This window comes from Coenobita brevimanus, chromosome 18 (genome assembly GCF_032717465.1).
Source record: "Coenobita brevimanus isolate Jiangsu-jjx chromosome 18, ASM3271746v2, whole genome shotgun sequence".
In the NCBI taxonomy this organism is placed as follows: Eukaryota; Metazoa; Arthropoda; class Malacostraca; order Decapoda; family Coenobitidae; genus Coenobita; species Coenobita brevimanus.
The window spans coordinates 7,981,418-7,999,487 of NC_136971.1; the positions used below are offsets into that span (position 1 = coordinate 7,981,418).

General features: G+C 42.6%; 1 protein-coding gene across 2 annotated transcripts in view; it reads left to right on the top strand.

The window, feature by feature from the left end:
* Nipped-B (Nipped-B cohesin loading factor) overlaps window positions 1-18,070 on the top strand; it is a 224,105-nt gene that overhangs the window by 200,301 nt on the left and 5,734 nt on the right. For both annotated transcript variants that reach the window (XM_080266118.1, XM_080266119.1), the window contains exon 31: window positions 14,539-14,586. In XM_080266118.1, coding sequence (XP_080122244.1) covers window positions 14,539-14,586 — 48 coding nt within the window. The remainder of the gene's footprint in view (window positions 1-14,538; window positions 14,587-18,070) is intronic.

An 18,070-nucleotide genomic window follows, 5' to 3' on the forward strand; every position in this document is an offset into this window, starting at 1 on the left:
CTAGAGTAAACATTCCATGCATTGATGAAAACTGTTACATCGATAAATCCTCTGCTTACATTTGGGTTGTTCAAGAGAAAATACTTTGAAAATACGAAGGAATTTCTAAATAAATTTTGGAAAATAAGATTTAAGAAAATAAAGGAGCTCAGCAACCAGAATGGTAACTAAAATGACATAAAGATGGGCCATTGAAAAGGCTGTCTGGATCACATCATCGATTGATATTTCATATGTTTACATTCAGGCTTTTCAAGGGAAAAATGCTTTGAAAATATAAAGGAATTTCCAAGTAAATGTTGGAAAGTAAGAGAGAAGAAAATAAAGGAGCTCAGCAACCACAACAGCAACTAAAACGACATAAAGAGGGGCCGTTGAAAAGTCTGTAACGATCGCATTCCCTGTTAAAATATCAGCGATTCTCCGTCAACAATTCACACCTTTAACAATTGTGTCATTCATACATTATTATTATTATGCAAAACAGATGTTTATTTAATTTTCTGGGACTATCTGATGGTGGAATTGCATATAGTGCTGCTGCTTTTTCTCTACCGAGTTTGAATACGAGTCAGAGATCACATTCTTCTGTGACCTTGACTGGGTACAAGCGAGGCAGGCACTGGTTTTAGGCTTAGGTTAGCTTCTTTTACAGCTGTTAAGCCATTTAGATTGGCTTTAAGCTTTTGGAGGGAGTCATTTAGGTGGGTTTAGGACTTGGTTGGGGGGGACACAAAAGTTCAAAATTGCATCCATATACTTTACGTCAAATCTACCCCGAGATACAATACCCCACCAAGCTATGGGTTTTAACTTAACCAATTGCATTGTTAAACTGGGGTTTGCCTGTATTTGTATGGGCATTTCATAGATGATAACTCCATCACTGTGATGATGTGTTACCGTATTGTATTCTTTCCACTACCACCTTACTTTTAGTTTTATTTTTTTCCCCTACTTATGCAGCATTTGGTGGTCTGATAGTTAGCTACCAGTCCCTCTGACCTGAGTTTGGTCTAAACTGGCAGTGGGGGATAGGAATACTCAAGTGGATGCAGTAGTATGTTCACATATGTTTGCCTTTTGTTATGGTTCTCCCAGTGTCATGTACAGAGCTGTCGCTCACAAACATAGTCACACAACGACTCAGATCTCCACTTGGTTTTTTCACCCTATTTTCAAGTCATCTGCATCAATACCCGTGTATGATGCATAGCATGGGGATGAGTCACCTTCAGCAACAGAAAGTGGCATTGTGAACTAAGTCCTACAAATCAGTTGCCCTTCAGAAGTTGTAAAACACATCTTGAATGTGTATAGTAAGTTGTCTGCCATGTCAGACATGTGCAAAGTGGCTGCCTCATTACACAGACAGACTTGAAAATGGTGTGAAAACCAGATAGAGATCTGTGTTGTTGAGTGGCTATGTTTGTTCGACAGATTCAGGAAGAATATAAAGGAATATATATAGGAAAGAAAGGGAACTGTACTTAGTTTTTTAGAGTCCCAAGAGAGGTGGTGAAGTGGGTAATGAGAAAGCTTGGGTTTAAGGAGTGGCTGGTTAGGGTGGATATGGCCATGTATGTGGGTGCTCACACCAAGATAAGGGTGAATGGAATTTTGATTGAGGAGTTTTCTGTTAATGTTGATGTGCATCAGGGGTTAGTTTTGAGCCTCTTGTTGTTTATTATTGTACTTGAAGCCCTCTCAGATGACATCAGAAATGGACTCCAATGGGAGATGTTGTATGCTGATTTGGTGTTGACTGCAGAGAATGAAAGGGAGGCAGAGGAAAGATTTAGGAAATGAAGAGATGGTATGGGACACAAGGGCTTAAGAGTAAATACAGATAAAACAAAAGTGATGGTACTGGTATACCCTGGTTTAACAATGCAGTTGGTTAAGTAAATACCCATCACTAGATGGGGTATTGTATCTTGAGGTGGATTTGACATGTAAAGTATAGGGATGTGATTTTTAGCCTTGTGTTTCCCCCCAACCAAGTCCTAAACCCACCCAAATGAGTCCAAAAACAAGTTTAAAGGCAATCTAAATGCCCTAACAACTATAAAAGAAGCTAACCTAAGCCTACAGTAACACCTGTAAATAACCCACTAAAACTAACCAATAAAATCTGAAAATCATAAAAAATTAAAGTCAATTGGACATGTTTATTTGAAGCTACAGCACTTGGTGAATGTTTTTGGCATATCTGATAGGGCCAGGATTCCAGGGGGTTGAATGATGAGACAATGGAAGCGTGGCCCATTGGATTGGGCAAATTTGGGCTGTCTGGACATTGCTATTCCTCACCCTGCCCTAGGGTGGGAAAGGAGGTCCAGATGATGATCTATCTGTGTATTGCCAGATGCCTCAATCCCGTTTGGGGTGGCCACAAACAAATCGCCTCCAAGTCGCCCTGTCCCCCGCCATTTCACTGCCCTGCTCCCAACTCACACCCCCCTCTCTCATATACCTCTCCACCCCTTCCCTCCATCTCATCCTTGGCCTCCCCCTCCCTCTTCCCCCCTCCACCTCACTCACATACACTCTCTTCGTCAGTCTTCCACCTTCCATCCTCTCCACATGGCCAAACCACCTCAGTGTGTTCCTCATAACGCTTCCTATCACATCCACATCTACACCACAACGCTCCATTATATCTTCATTCGTCAGCCTGTCTCTCCACGTGACTCCACAGGCTCCTCTTAAATAACTCATTTCCACTGCTCTCACTCTTGACTTGTGTCCTTCCAACAATGTCCAAGCTTCACTTCCGTACGTTAGAGTTGGTATCACAATACTGTCATGTAGTAACTTTTTCACTTCCATGCTCACTTCCCTGTTTCTTATCACTGCTTTCAAAGAACCAGCAACCTTTCTTCCCTGCTGTACCCTTTCAAGCACTTCACCCTCCAAACCTCCATCCTTACTCATCACACTACCCAAGTACTTAAACGTACTCACATTTTCCAATTCCTCACCATCCAACCTCGCTGTACATTCACTAACTTCACCTCTCTCAAAGACCATCACTTTACTCTTCCCTACATTCACCTTTAGATTCCGTTTCTTACACACTCTCCCAAACTCAATAACCAAGCCTTGTAGCTCCCCTTCATCTTCACTCAACAACACAGTATCATCTGCAAACAACAGTACAGGGAGTTTCCAAACACTATCCTCTCTCACCAGGGCCACTGCAACATCCATTATCCTACCTTGTACCTCTTTTATTACCCCATCCATGTACAGATTGAACAACCATGGAGACATGACACATCCCTGTTTCAAACCAACTTTCAAAGAGAAAAATTCACTTAGTTCACCATCCACACGCACTGCAGCCTTCGCACCATCGTACATACTCTTCACAGCATTCAACAACTTCCCATCTACTCCATATATTCTTAACACTTTCCACAATCCTTGTCTATCCACCCTGTCATATGCTTTCTCCAAATCCATGAAAGCCGCATACAACTTCTTTCCCTTCTCTAGAAACTTTTCCACTAAAGATCTAAGAATGAATATCTGATCTACACAACCTCTTCCCTTCCTAAAGCCTCCCTGTTCTTCTCCAACTAATTTCTCTGTTCTTTCTCTAACTCTGTCTATAAGTATCCTACCGTACACTTTTCCTATTATACTAAGAAGACAAATGCCCCTATGATTACCACACACTTCTTTTTCCCCTTTTCCTTTGTACAAGGGAATAATTATACCTGACTTCCAGTCCTCCGGGACTCTACCTTCCTCCCAGGCCAATCTGCTCATCTTCCACATCCATTCTACTACTATCTCTCCTCCATGCTTCAGCATTTCACCACACACTCCCATAAATTCCTGGGGCTTTCCCCAATTTGACGTTCTTCATTGCTTCCACAACTTCTATCCTACTGATTTCTTCCTGTCTTCTCACCTCCCTCCTTCTCCCAGCCATTCCCCAGCCACTTATACTCTCATTACTTCCATCCTCTATGTTCAACAATTCCTTAAAGTGTTCTCTCCATCTGCTCACTTTTTCTCCCCTCTCCACTAGTAACCTACCATTTTTATCTTTCACTCCCCTGCTAACTTCACTGCCACTCTGTCTGACTCTCTTCACCTCCTTCCAGAACATTTTCTTACAGTCCCTCCACTTTACACAAATTCCTTCCAAATTCCTCATCCACTCACTTCTTACTCTTTCTTACTAATCTTTTCACCTCTCTCTTCCTTTCTACATATAACTCTCTCTTCCACCTCTGAACTTCTTCCAAGCCCCTATTTCTCATCCATTCATTGTACGCTTTCTTCTTTTTTACCACAGCCTGTCTCTCCTCTTCATTCCACCACGCTGTTCTTCGCACCCCCCTCCGTCTTCTCTTCACCCCATACACCACATCACATGCTGCATATATTTCTTCTGTGAATATCCTGCACACACCTTCCACGTCCCCCATCTGCTCCAATTCATATTTACCCAATTGTTCCTCCACTTCTCTCTTATATTCTGCCTTTTTCTCATACATACTTGGATCTTGATTCTGGCCACCACCAAGTAGTGGTCAGAAAGTCCACTCCCCCAACCTCTATAAGCTCTTGCATTGATTACACATCATCTCATCCTTTCATCCACACACACATAATCAATCATTGCTTTCCTTTCATTCAGTTCACCACCCACCTTTCTCATCACTCGCTATGTATACCTGTGGATCATTTTGTGCCTGAAGAGGATATTGGCTATCACCAACTCCCTCCCGGCACAAATGTCCACTAACACACTGCCATTCTCATCTATCTCACCAGGCACACCCCACTCACCAACTATTCCATCCACCTTCACATTCCCTACATTACCTTTCATATCACCAATCAAAAAAACTCTCATTTCTTCCGAGCTTTTCCTTTTATCTGTTATTCACAACAATACACACACCTTCTTTTGCCCTCTCATTCTCACCCACTCCTGCACATATACCCCATCCATACTCCCATTCACTCACACTCTCTCCTCTCCATTTAGTTTCAGTAACTCTACATACATCCACTTTCGCACCCTCAAGCACCTGGACATTCTCTCTCTCTTTCACCTCATCATTCGCACCCCATACATTCCATGTCGCAATCCATACCATGTCCATTGTCCGGTCTTTGGATGTCATCTTTTGGTCAGTCCTTGTCCGAGGCTTCTTGTTCGTCTTTTTTGTTAGCTGTTTTCCGGGGATAAAAAATAGATCAGAAAATATCAAACACGTCTCATCACTTACTTCTTGTAAGTCCATGTCCGATCCTGGTCGTCATCCATGCTGTCCCTCCCAAGACTAGGGGACATGTGGTGCTCCCTAGCACTCACTCATCCTCCTCAAAACCCTCAAACCCCATCTCTGGGGGAGGGTTGGGAGGGTGGGTGGCGAGGTGGGGTGATGGTAGTGGGAGACTGATGCACTGGCTCTGGTGATGGTGATGGGATGCAATGCAATGACTCAGTCGGTGGCGATGGGGTGCGATGCGATAACGGAGGAGGTGGTGAGGGTGACAGCTGCGATGACCTGCTAGGTGGTGAGGGAGACGGATGCAGTGGCTCACGTCATGGCGAGGGAGACTGAGGCAGTGGCCAAAGAGGTGTGGGAGATGGAGGCTAGGTCGAGGTAGGCAGCGATGGAGTGGCAGAGTGCCACAGTAGAGACTCAGGTGACACGGGAGATGGGGATCGGCTAGAGGTGAAGTCTAGCATTAGGGGCAGAGCACGTCCTCGGCTGGAAAAGGCCCTTGGAGCTGCTATGCTCGTCGATGGCTGGGGAGATGCTCTGCTGGTCGAGAGCTGGGGAGATCCTGTTTGGGTTGCTGGCATGGTGGGGGCCTGTTTGAAGAAGTTAGTGATTATAGTCTGCCTGGCTGCCTTCTTCTCCTTCAGCATCATCCTGTAGACCTTCATCCCCTCCTCCAGCTGATCAGATGCATCTCTGCTTCATCCTGGGACAGGGTCTTGTGTGTGCATAAGCATGATGACCTTGTCAACCGTGGTCACCATCTCAGTTAGAATTTTCATATTGAGGTCTCGCACCTCAGGGACGACCTCCCCCTCCCGTGCCTCCTGGTGCACCCACTGAATTTCCATATTAAGGACCTCCTCATTGCTGAGCTCCTCCCTGTGGCTTTCCAGGACCTCCTCTACGTCCTCTTCGTCAACTTCCCTGAAACCCACCTCGTGCAACAGTTCAACAGTTTCCTTCCGCACACGTTGCACCGGTGGAGCTTGCACACCCTTGGGGAAGCCAGTGAAGGAGTGGACGCACTCCGGCAACAGCTTCTGTCACACACTGTTCATGTCGGGCTGGCTAACTTCTCGCCATGCTGCAATGATGTTCTCTTTGCCGTGGTGTATATTGTAGCCTTTCCAGAAGGATTGCACTGTCGTCTTATCGTCGCTGTCATAGGCCCTCACCAACTGCTGCATAGCGTGGCGGAGGATATACGCTTTAAACATTGTGATCACCCCCTGGTCCGTGGGTTGCAACAAGGATGTGATGTTGGGGACAGGAACACCACTTCCATGTTGCTTGCCTAGTCATTCATTGCAGAGTGTAGCTAGGTGCATTGTCCACCACCGAGAGAAATCTGTTTGCCAAATTCTCCCTCAAGGCATACTTCTTGAGAACTCCACCCCCCCCGACTCTGGGCAAAGGCTTCAAGGCCTATTTCCCTGGGGCAGTTGCCTATCCCAAGGCCCAGTAGTCCTCCTACACCTCCACATGTCACCACTTCGGTGCTAACACCCACTGGCCATATTGAATACATGCTAGGGCTGTCTTATACAGGACTGGTGTAGTGGTATTAGCGGGGGTACTTTTACGACATGTCGGCGGGTCTTCTGGTAGATCAGGAAAGTCTGCTTTTATGAAATTCAGATCCTTAAACTGTTCCCTGTCCCAGTCGGGATTCGAACCTGGGTCCATCAGGACTGCAGGCTGTCTCTCTACCAATTCAATCACCGGAAATATGACGAACAGATATCGGAAATCAGCCAGGCCTTCTTGTTGGACTTCGAAATCACCCCTAAATTCTCCTTAACCTGTCCCACCAGAGCCCTGGGGTTCTTGGAGTGGTAGACATGGAACAACTTCCAACTTGAGGTCACCCTCAGCATTGCTCCCCCAGCAGCAGTGTAAGCTATGAACCCTGGTGTAGACTTTTCCTCTGTTGCAAAGAATGTCTTTGAGGACATTCTCTTCAAAAGAGCCTAGTCTTGTCAAAATTCAACACCTGTTTCACACTAGCCACCTTCCGCGATGATGCGTTTCAGCTCATCAGGGAACATTGCTGCTGCCACTGTATCCGCACTCACCACCTCGCCATACATATGCACATGAAGCAGGCTTGCCTGTCCCTTGAAGTGGTCAAACCACCCATGGCTAGCCTTAAATGTTTCACTGTCATCAAGATTCTGCCTCACCTTTATTTCCTTCCACAAAGAGAGAGCCTTGGTGCATATGATAGCCTGACTCATGGATGCCTTCCTCGTGTTCTTGTCCTCCACCCACATGCGGAGCATCTGCTCTAGCTCTTCCATCGCAGGCTGTCTATTGCTGGTGATACAGGACGTGGATAAGGTTGCAAAATGGCCTCTCACTTCTTGATAATGATGGAGACAGTCGGCTGGGCCAGGTTGAGCGTTGATGCAATGGCACACGCCCTCACCTCTGTCATGGCTCTTAAGAATATCTGGTTTCACAGTTTTATGAGCACACTTTGTGGGAACATCACCAGCACCAGCACTAGCAGGCCGCTTACCAACCCCGACTAGGGTCACCACTACCATCACCATGTGCAGTGCCCTTACCAGACATGATCATATTTATTTAGGCCAAAATTCACACAATCACACTCGACACACGATTAATATCACGGTCCTACTCACGTAACAGCTGGGAAACAGTTACGACGCACTAGGATAGTGGCTTGTGTAATGTTGGTGATGCAACACGATGCGGGGTTGTCGAGCGTAAGAGAGTTCCTCATTCAGAGAAGAGATATGTGCAAGAAGATCGATATGGGTGAGCGATGACTGTTGGGGCAGCGTGAGTGTTGCTGCGCATCCTGGGAGGCGGGCAGGCTCAGCTGGCTACGGGAACATGCGATTCAAAATTTTGGCCCATCACCCGTGGATGAGACCTCAGACGACCCACCGTTAACCCCTTAATCGTGGGGCGTCACTTTCGTGATGCTTGGGAGCAAAGGATCATACCGCGGGGCATCACTTTTGTCTATCTATCTTTCTATTGCCAGACGCCAGGTCACTTTTGTGATTCTGTGTTTTTGAATTCGCCTGAGCTTTGAAGTGGTGGCTTGTATCATCTATCAGTACTGCCAATGTCCAACACTAGTCAGCACTCCTAATCTCATCTGTACTCCCATCCATTGTGGACAATTTAGCCATTTCTCCCCGTTCTCGACTCCCCTCCCTACCTCCCCTCCATTACCATCTCCTCTCGCCTGCCCGGCCGTGCCATGCTAAGTAAATCTTCCCCAGAATTTTCCACTGATTTCATCCACTGAAATAAACCTTATGCCCAGTTCTTATACCAAATAATGTAAACAAAAAAGAAATAAGGTAGGTGATAGTGCCATACACCAGGAATGGGCTAATTATCACCTGACAACACCTCACGTGCACTCGTTCACTAATTTTCGCTGTTTATTTCCCCTTGAAATATGCCGTATAATCTATTCTCGTAATAAAAATATATATAAGAAAGGAAGGGAGAAGCCTAAGTGATATTTACTTTCACCTGGAACTACCTGATTTATTATGTATTGTTTATATTTCATGCCAATCATTTCATAGTGTATATATTAGCAGCTGTCACCACACTGACATTGGCAGCGTTTCACTCCCCATAGGCTACCACAGCATTCAGTTTACTGTCGTCTTTCAAGGTGAAACCACGTCGGATTCGCGCCTGTCCAATTCCGCCGCTTTTTAGCCCCATGCAAAGGGCCCTGTGACCTCTACCCCTACTAAACCTCATGTGGAAAGGGGTAAAGGGCTAAGTGCTGTAGAACGTGAACTGGCTAATTTATCAATGAAAATGATGGACAGTGAGTACGATCTTTCTGGTGACTAAAACAGTGGAAGTGGAAATGTAAATAATGTGTAAACAGCAAGTGAAAGCAATGAATGTAAATAAAAGTGAACAGTGGAAAATAGTTTTATAAGTTACTGCAAGTTACAGTGCATAACACAGTGTAAATAAAATAGAAATGTAAATAATGTAAGTAAAATAGAGAATGTAAATAGAAATGTAAATGAGTAGTAATATAAGAATACGAGTATATATACTAGGAGTAATGAAAGTGAAAGTTTCACTCTAGCATGTATGAATACTATGAGTTATGAAAGTGGAATTGAAAGTGACAGATTCGCGCTCAACGCTAGTATACAGGACGAGAAAGTGAATCCTACATATTTTACTGAAAGAGAAATTGAATGCCTACAGTGACAATAAACTACTATTACTGAAGGAAACTTATGGATAAAGACTGCAGATATATATAAGTGCTATAAAATAATAGAAATATAAAGTGTGAGTATTTTTATGAATAATAAATGACAGAACACCAGCGGCGAACGAGCGCAAGTGGGAAGGTCATATGCGCTCGTAATTTATATTGCTTTCACAGTTTTTTTTTTTTTTTTTTTTTTTTTTTTTTTTAGTATGGATTCCAAACTATTTGAAAATCATAGAATAGTGTTTCTAGTGATAACATCAGGCTGTGGTAATCATATTGCGGGTTGTCGGGAAGTGTAAAGTGGAGACTTCATTACCTAACTTCAGAGGTCTCCACAAGTCGTACAGTACTTGACGAAGGCTCAACAAACATCCCAGGAGAAAGCTGAAGGTATGTGCCATATGCATATATAATTTTAATATTCTAGGACTAATAACTTATTTTTGGCAAATATTTTTAGAAAGTCTGTTGGAGCACGAATATGCCCGCGGGACGTGCAAGTCAAGCCAAAACAACCCCGCGGTTTAGGGATTAAACCAGGGCATGGCCATCATCACATGGAGTATGGTGGTATTTCTGCCCCCAGCACTAAGCCGGGGTATCACATCTAGAAGTATCGTATCTCATGATATACCTGGATCTAGGGCTGGGGGTAGTACTAGAGGGGAAGTGGCTATGTGCAATTTGCCACAAGGGTGTGGAAAGCAATTACATCTGGTGCAGTGTTTGTGATAAGTGGGTGCGTAAGTGATGTAGTGGTATTAGAGGTAGACTGTGAGATAACACCAACTTCATGTATGCAGTATGTCAGGGAGAGCATGCGGAGATTGCCAGGCATGAAAGGATTGAACTTGCTGGCGAGTCTCGTGAGTGTGTGGAAGAGTTTTGTTATTTGAGAGGCATGTTATATGTTGGAGGTGGGGCTGGAGCTAGCTCTGTGGCTAGAGTGAGGAGTGGTTGGAAGAAGTTCAGGGAGCTGTTGCCTCTCCTGACATTGAGAGGGCTGTCTCCCTGTGCTAAGGGAATGTATTAGGAGTGTAATGCTGTATGGTAGTGAGACCTGGGCAGTAAAGGAAGAGGAGGTTCGCAGTCTCAAATGTACAGAAATGGCAGTGATAAGGTGGATATGCAGTGCATCCCTGAGTGCGGGATCTGGGAGGGCTAAGTTTGTGATGGAAGTGCTGAGAGGTAGGATGGGACTTGAGTGTATTGGTGTTTGATGAGGAGGGGTAGATTGTGATGGTTTGGGCTTGTGGAGGGGATGGGGGATGATAATTAGGTGCAGAAAGTGAGAAGTGTTAATGTTAGGGGTAGGGTAGCAAGGAGTAGACTGAAAAAGACTGGGATTAGGTCATTGAGTGTGATCTCAGGGATAAGGGTCTGAATAGGGAAACTGGCAGAGATCAGGCAGCATGGAGAGCCGTCATTTGGTGACCAAGGCTGATGCATGCAAGCATGTTGGAGCATTAAAAAACAAAATGAAACAACTGTCTAGTAGTGAAATTATTAGAAAGTTCTCTATAGCCTCCTTGTAGTAATTGGTTTCCTGGTGTATAGTACAGGAAACCATTTGGCTTGTCACTCGGTGACTACACCGAGTGACGACCTCGGTGACTACACCGAGTGATGACCCAAGTGGTTGTCTGTACACCAGGGAACCATTTACTACACTGGGTGGTAACTATATAACCAAATTATGGCACTTGGTGGTTTATTGGGTAATTATGGTGCTCCAGTTGGGATTCAGCTGGTGCAGGTTTCTGTCCAAGGGGTGGTTGGGGTTTATTGCTCATGTAATGCCACTCAGGGATGAGTGAAGCTGGTCATGAAGCTGGTCACTTTCATCTTAAATGTCAGGACCAATTTGCCTAGCTTCGGGCTCCTTCACTCCTCATGGGACAACACTGGATTAGATGATGCATGAAGGATTGTTTATTACTATTATATTATTACTGTATTATTTTAAATTGCCAGAAATGAGAATCTACAATTATGTACTACCACCAGGGGTGGGGGTTGGTTTACCCATGAATATTCTGGGCTGAGGAAGGCTGTGCATTTGTTTCTGTACCTTAGAAATGGTAATGTAGGATTGACTCTCATGTTACTATATTCTGCCTACTACCAGATGAATATTCCCAGGTACTGGTAGCAGTTAACCTCATATCTCCTTGCTCCTGTAGTTTGAAATAGTTAAGTCATGTGACACAGACGTATGATCTGGCAGCATTTTGTAAAATAAATACCTTATTGCTGCATTGATTTAATCAGTTTTGCACAAGGCATGGACATCTTTCTCTCCTCTATCACTGCACCATTCACTGAGGAGAAACCAGTTTTAATGAAAGTGTTGTATGAGTGTCTACAGTACATTAAAGGCATTTTTATATGTCCTTTTTTTGGTGAACTTGCGCTTCCACCAGGTGATGTCTTTAATATTTTTTTCTGGCTAACAATCGACAGTTTGATGCAGTTTAGGGAGGTTCTTTTGTTCAAAATCTCTTCAAAGATTACTAAAATTCTTTGAAGATAGTAAAAATAAATTCTGCAGTACTTTAGTAATGTGGTTGACTTCTACCTAACCAGACCTCTTGTAAGAAAAGCTAAAATGACTGGCATTTGGAAGAGTACAGTAACTGTATGAAAGACTTCATTGTATTGGAGGAGGTTAATGGAATTTATGTACAGTATAGGTTTTCACTATTAGATATCCCTTAAGTCTTCTAGCTTTGGAAAGAATACAATAAAAGCTGTCAGGATACTGAAGAGATTGAAGGAGATTGATTATAACTATCATACATATTTCCTAAACTGAGTAAAGCATGCCTGTTTTATGATGAGGATGCATTTGAAGAAAAAGAAAAAAAAAAAAAATCCATCACATAATGATTTATCATATATTGAGTCACTTGTAACATGGGTTCAGTAGGGATATGTTTTTGGCAAAGGGTGACCCACCCAACAGAGTCTAAAAACAAATTTCCAGCCCATCTAAATTGGTTGTTACAATAATCTGTCAATTATCCAGTGTAATTCAGCCAACTGGGCCCCCCCCCCCAGCCGTATATTGTGAAAACCCAGATATTGCATTGGTATCCTCATTCAGCATTGAGCAGGATAATATGTCGCTACCCTATCTGTCTTGACCCTCCACCCTAAAAACTTTCCTGCAATATTACCCACGAGTAAAAGATCAAAATCAAGCGTAAAATACAAATACAGTATTGGTATAGTACATATAGTACAGTAATGCAGTACATAACATAATCTGATAATACTGTACTCACCTGGTATTGGCATCAATGGAGGGTAGATACACACAGATACGTTCTCACTATATAGTAGTCAGAGCACCAGGGAACAGAACACTTGAGGGGTGTCACAAGGGAAGTCACAGCACTACAGCAATGAGAGAGACACAGGGGGGGTCACAGCACTGGGGGTTAGCCACTGCATGCTCACAAATGCATAACATACATACAGTACGTCTATATTATACGGCTTCCATGGGAGAGAATGAGAGTGACAGTAGGCTGGGTATGTCAGGTGGGCTGCATCCACAACGCATTGTGATTGGCTGGTGTGTTGCAAAGTCTGCCTATGCACCGATTGGTTCTTGTGTCTGAGCTACATGATACAATTCTGTGCTGAAAAATGCATAGTTCTGCCAATTGTTTCCTGTTTTGGAGCCGGATGTTGTCCAGCTTTGCAGGATATTGTTTTAATAGAACCGAGCGAAAACCTCCAGATATTGTGTTAGGCTGGATATTGTGACAGCGGCTAATTGAGAGATTACTGCTTATTTCATTTCACAGCATTCCACATGCTGGTTACCGCCAAATATGTCTAAAAACGAGTTTCCAACACACGTAAACCTAAACTGATGGTTATTTCACTTTGCAGCTTGAACTCCACCACACTATTGTTTCATCACTGACACTAACACGCATGATAGTGATGAGTGCAAAGGCCATCTTTGAACAAATAAATGACTGTAGAGTTGCATGAAAGTGATTATATAAGCAAAACAACAATTATATATTGACCAGTGAGGCTTCATATGGCATCATAATCATAGTGTAAACAAAAATTCTGTCGTTTATTGAAAAAAGATTCTGTAACTTTTTTGTTGTCGTATAATCGATTCATTGCATACCGGTTCATTGTCTAATGGGGTTTGCTGTAAAACTGTGTGGTGGCAGGAAGAATACATTATAATACTGTACTTGTCATCATCGTCCTGGTAGGCTTAAAATGTGCTGGTCTAATTCTTCAGTGACAGGTATGACTTTCAATATACCTTGGCTTTTGATGTTAATTGTACTTTAAGTGTCTTTATTGGTTAATTGTTATGCATCTTTCTGTTACAGGTGTTAAGCAGCTTCATATATCATGGTATTTTCTGCCTTATTAAGTTTTTTATTTGCAGGAAATAGGTATGGTGGTATATTGTGTTGCAGTAATTCAGTATTCCATTTTATTTTGTTGCTTATCATGCATTTTTTTAAAAATAGTTTATTGAGATGCACCATTGTTACAGCTGATTCCAGTTTGATCACATTACCTTCAAGTCTCCTTGTTGCCAAAGAATATCTTGTCTTGTTGTTGTTGATGTCTGTATTTTATTATTATTTACAGAATACCCATATCAGAATAGAAAATTCTTATAACAAATTTTAGTACTGTATAAATCCTAATATTTAAAGTAAAAGACTGAGAAAGAATGAAACTGAGGTTATAAAATACAGACTAGCCTGCCCCTAGACCTTCACCCAAGATTATATACACCAAGTTCAGTAGATAAAAAGAACTTTATGGTATTAAGCCATCAAAAACCAGCAGTGTAAGTGGATTACTTGACACATAATATATGCAGTATTGGAAATCAGTTACTGTATAGGAGAAAACCATATCATCAATGAAAGTTTTTGCAGTTTACTGTGTATAATCTTGGCATGAAATTATGTGGCATTAGATTTATTAGAGGAGAGTGGGTGGGCTGCACTTGGGACCGTCTCTGACTTAGGTTCTTGCCCACAGAACTCAAGTGATGTCACCTGCCTACCAGGCACGCATGATGGATGGAAGGTAAGGTTTCTGCACCCTTAAGATATCTCATACTGTAGTGATTGTAAAAGTTTAGTTGCATAGTCTTACAGCTGTGGTCACCACCATTTTCTGCTAAAGTATCAACATAAAGCTTACAAAAACAATCCCCTGTGCATTTGTTGCAGTACAACCTTTCACACCACAACATGCTTATTTTCCACATAAATCTAACACAACACATGATGTCCTCATTCTAATGCCTCTCTCTCTCTCTCTCTCTCTCTCTCTCTCTCTCTCTCTCTCTCTCTCTCTCTCTCTCTCACACACACACACACACACACACACACACACACACACACACACACACACACACACACACACACACACACACACACACACACACACACACACACACACACACACACACACACACACACACACACACACACACACACACACACACACACACACACACACACACACACACACACACACACACACACACACACACACACACACACACACACACACACACACACACACACACACACACACACACACACACACACACACACACACACACACACACACACACACACACACACACACACACACACACACACACACACACACACACACACACACACACACACACACACACACACACACACACACACACACACACACACACACACACACACACACACACACACACACACACACACACACACACACACACACACACACACACACACACACACACACACACACACACACACACACACACACACACACACACACACACACACACACACACACACACACACACACACACACACACACACACACACACACACACACACACACACACACACACACACACACACACACACACACACACACACACACACACACACACACACACACACACACACACACACACACACACACACATTAAATATTTCCACGACAAAAGATCTATGGGAGCATCCAGCAAAAGTGGCTGGTTTTCTGCAGTGCTCAGGATTTACAACCATCTGATTCAGTGGCCACAAAAACAGAAGCGCTTGCCCCCCCCCCCATTTATAGAGAGAGAGAGAGAGAGAAATTGAAGTTTAGTAGTGCATAAAATTTGATGTTATTGGTACCATAACAACCTTTCTAATTGGAAACTGATGAAATATAAATCATGCTCAGATGTGGAGGTTTTCCAAGTTTTGACAACAGTGATCCATGGTTATCACGCATAATTGGTACTGAATATGGCGTGTGATAAAAGAATTGCTTGATAAATACACAGAACCTATGAGATTTATCCTAATTGGTTCCAGGCACCTCAAGCTCAAACCCCAATTTTCGTTTACATGAGAATTTAGACCTATTTAGTACATAAAGTAAGGTAAGCCCCAGAAACAGTCATAGGCATGAATCAGTTAATAGAAAGTGTTGACAAGGGCACAGTGAGGAAGGATATTTATTGTTACTGGGTATACTCAGCTCAATGAACGCTCGACTAGTCACTTGCCATCCCCCGACTGTAGACTCAAGGTAAATGTACAGTTTAGGATAGGCAGCAATAAAACCATACCAATTCACTTCTTAAAGTTTGTTTTCCATATTTTTCTGATTATTTTTATGGTAATGAACAATTGCCACATTGTTGGTAAACTGTGTTTACCATCCCCCAACAACACCGAGATGGAAACCAAAGACAGACACTGTCTTAGAATGCCGTTTTTCGTATTAAAAAAAAAAAAAAAAAAAAAAAAAAACTTACCAGTGCTTATTTATCCAAACCTAGCCTAAATTTTTGTAACTTAGCCTAACTTGTCATGTAATATGACCTACACACCCTACAGATACAAAGGCCATCAACAGTCAGAAGCAAATCACTCAGTGGCCTTACTGATTATTAAAATTTTTGTAATGCAGACTTAGATGAGTGTCTGTTATCATAACTACATCATTAATAAACAGCAAACTAAGCATTCTGTGGGTTAGATATGCATAGACATGGAGCATCTAGTTACTGCACCACGGCTGTGATATCGGTAAATTATAAACAAGCAGCTTATAGCTGATATCCCTCAAATGTAAGGTAGTGTTGAAAGATTTGCATGTTTGTGTATTTCCACTGTATATAAATGATTTAATTTAAATTATCCGATTTCATGCCATCTCAGTGTATTAGATAAAGTTACCATTGGTTAGGATAGATTAGGCAATGTTATGGTTTAGTAAATTAAATTTAGAGGGTTAGATTAGGTTTGGTTTGGTTGAGTGGTCAGTTTAGGTTGGTCTTGGTTATATTTGTATCACTAGGTTAGACAGTTATGGTTAGGTAAGGCTAGCATATGAATATGCAAAAAGCTAGTAACAATAATTTACACCTGATAAACAAACGAGTGAATTGGGATGAACATGGATAAAGAGAAACAGTAAACCATGTACCACCATAAAAATGCTTAGAATGATGTAGAAAACAACCAGAGAGAAGAGGAAGTGAATTGGTAAAATATTTCTGTTGCTTAAACTAGCATTAGGAAGTCTGTGACCATGGGTGGCTGGCATTGTTGTAAACAAAAGCTAGTCAGACCATCATTTGTATACTACTCTTATGCTTTTGAAATTATTTGAATATTATATACGTAATGATATTAATATGCTGCATGTGAGGTGGTGTGTGGGGTGAAGAGAAGATGAAAGGGGGTGCAGGGAACAGCATGGTGGAATGAAGAGGTGAGAACGGCTGTGGCACACAGGAAGAAAGCATATAGTGAGTGGATGAGAAACAGAGGCATGGAAGATGGGAGGTGGAAGAGAGAGTTATGTGTAGAGAGGAAGAGGTGAAAAGATTAGTAAGAGAGAGTAAGAAGAGAGTGGATAAGGAATTTGGAAGGAACTGGAGTGTCAAGTGGAGGGAATGTAAGAAAATGTTCTGGAAAGAGGTAGAGTCAGACAGGGAGCCAAAGAAGTTAGCTGGGGAGTGAAAGTTAAAAATGGTATATTACTAGTGGAGAAGGGAGAACAAGTGAACAGATGGAGAGAACACTTTAAGGAATTGTTGAACATAGAGAATGCAAGTAATGCAAGTATAAGTGGCTGGGGAATGGCTTTGAGAAGAGAGGAAGAAATCAGGAGGATGGAAGGTGTGGAAGCAGTGAAGAAAGTTAACATGGGGAAAGCCCCAGGAAGTGATGGAGTGTTTGGTGAAATGCTGAAGCATGGGGAGAGATGGTAGTAGAATGGATGTGGAAGATGTGCAGATTGACCTGGGAGGAAGGTAGAGTCCCGGAGGATTGGAAGTCAGGTACAATTATTCCCCTGTACAAAGGAAAAAGGGAAAAAGAAGTGTGTGGTAAGCATAGGGCATTTGTCTTCTTAGTGTAACAGGAAAAGTATATGGTAGGATACTTATTGACAGAGTTAGAGAAATAACAGAGGAATTAGTTGGAGAAGAACAGGGAGGTTTTAGGAAGGGAAGAGGTTGTATAAATCATATATTCATTCTTAGATCTTTGGT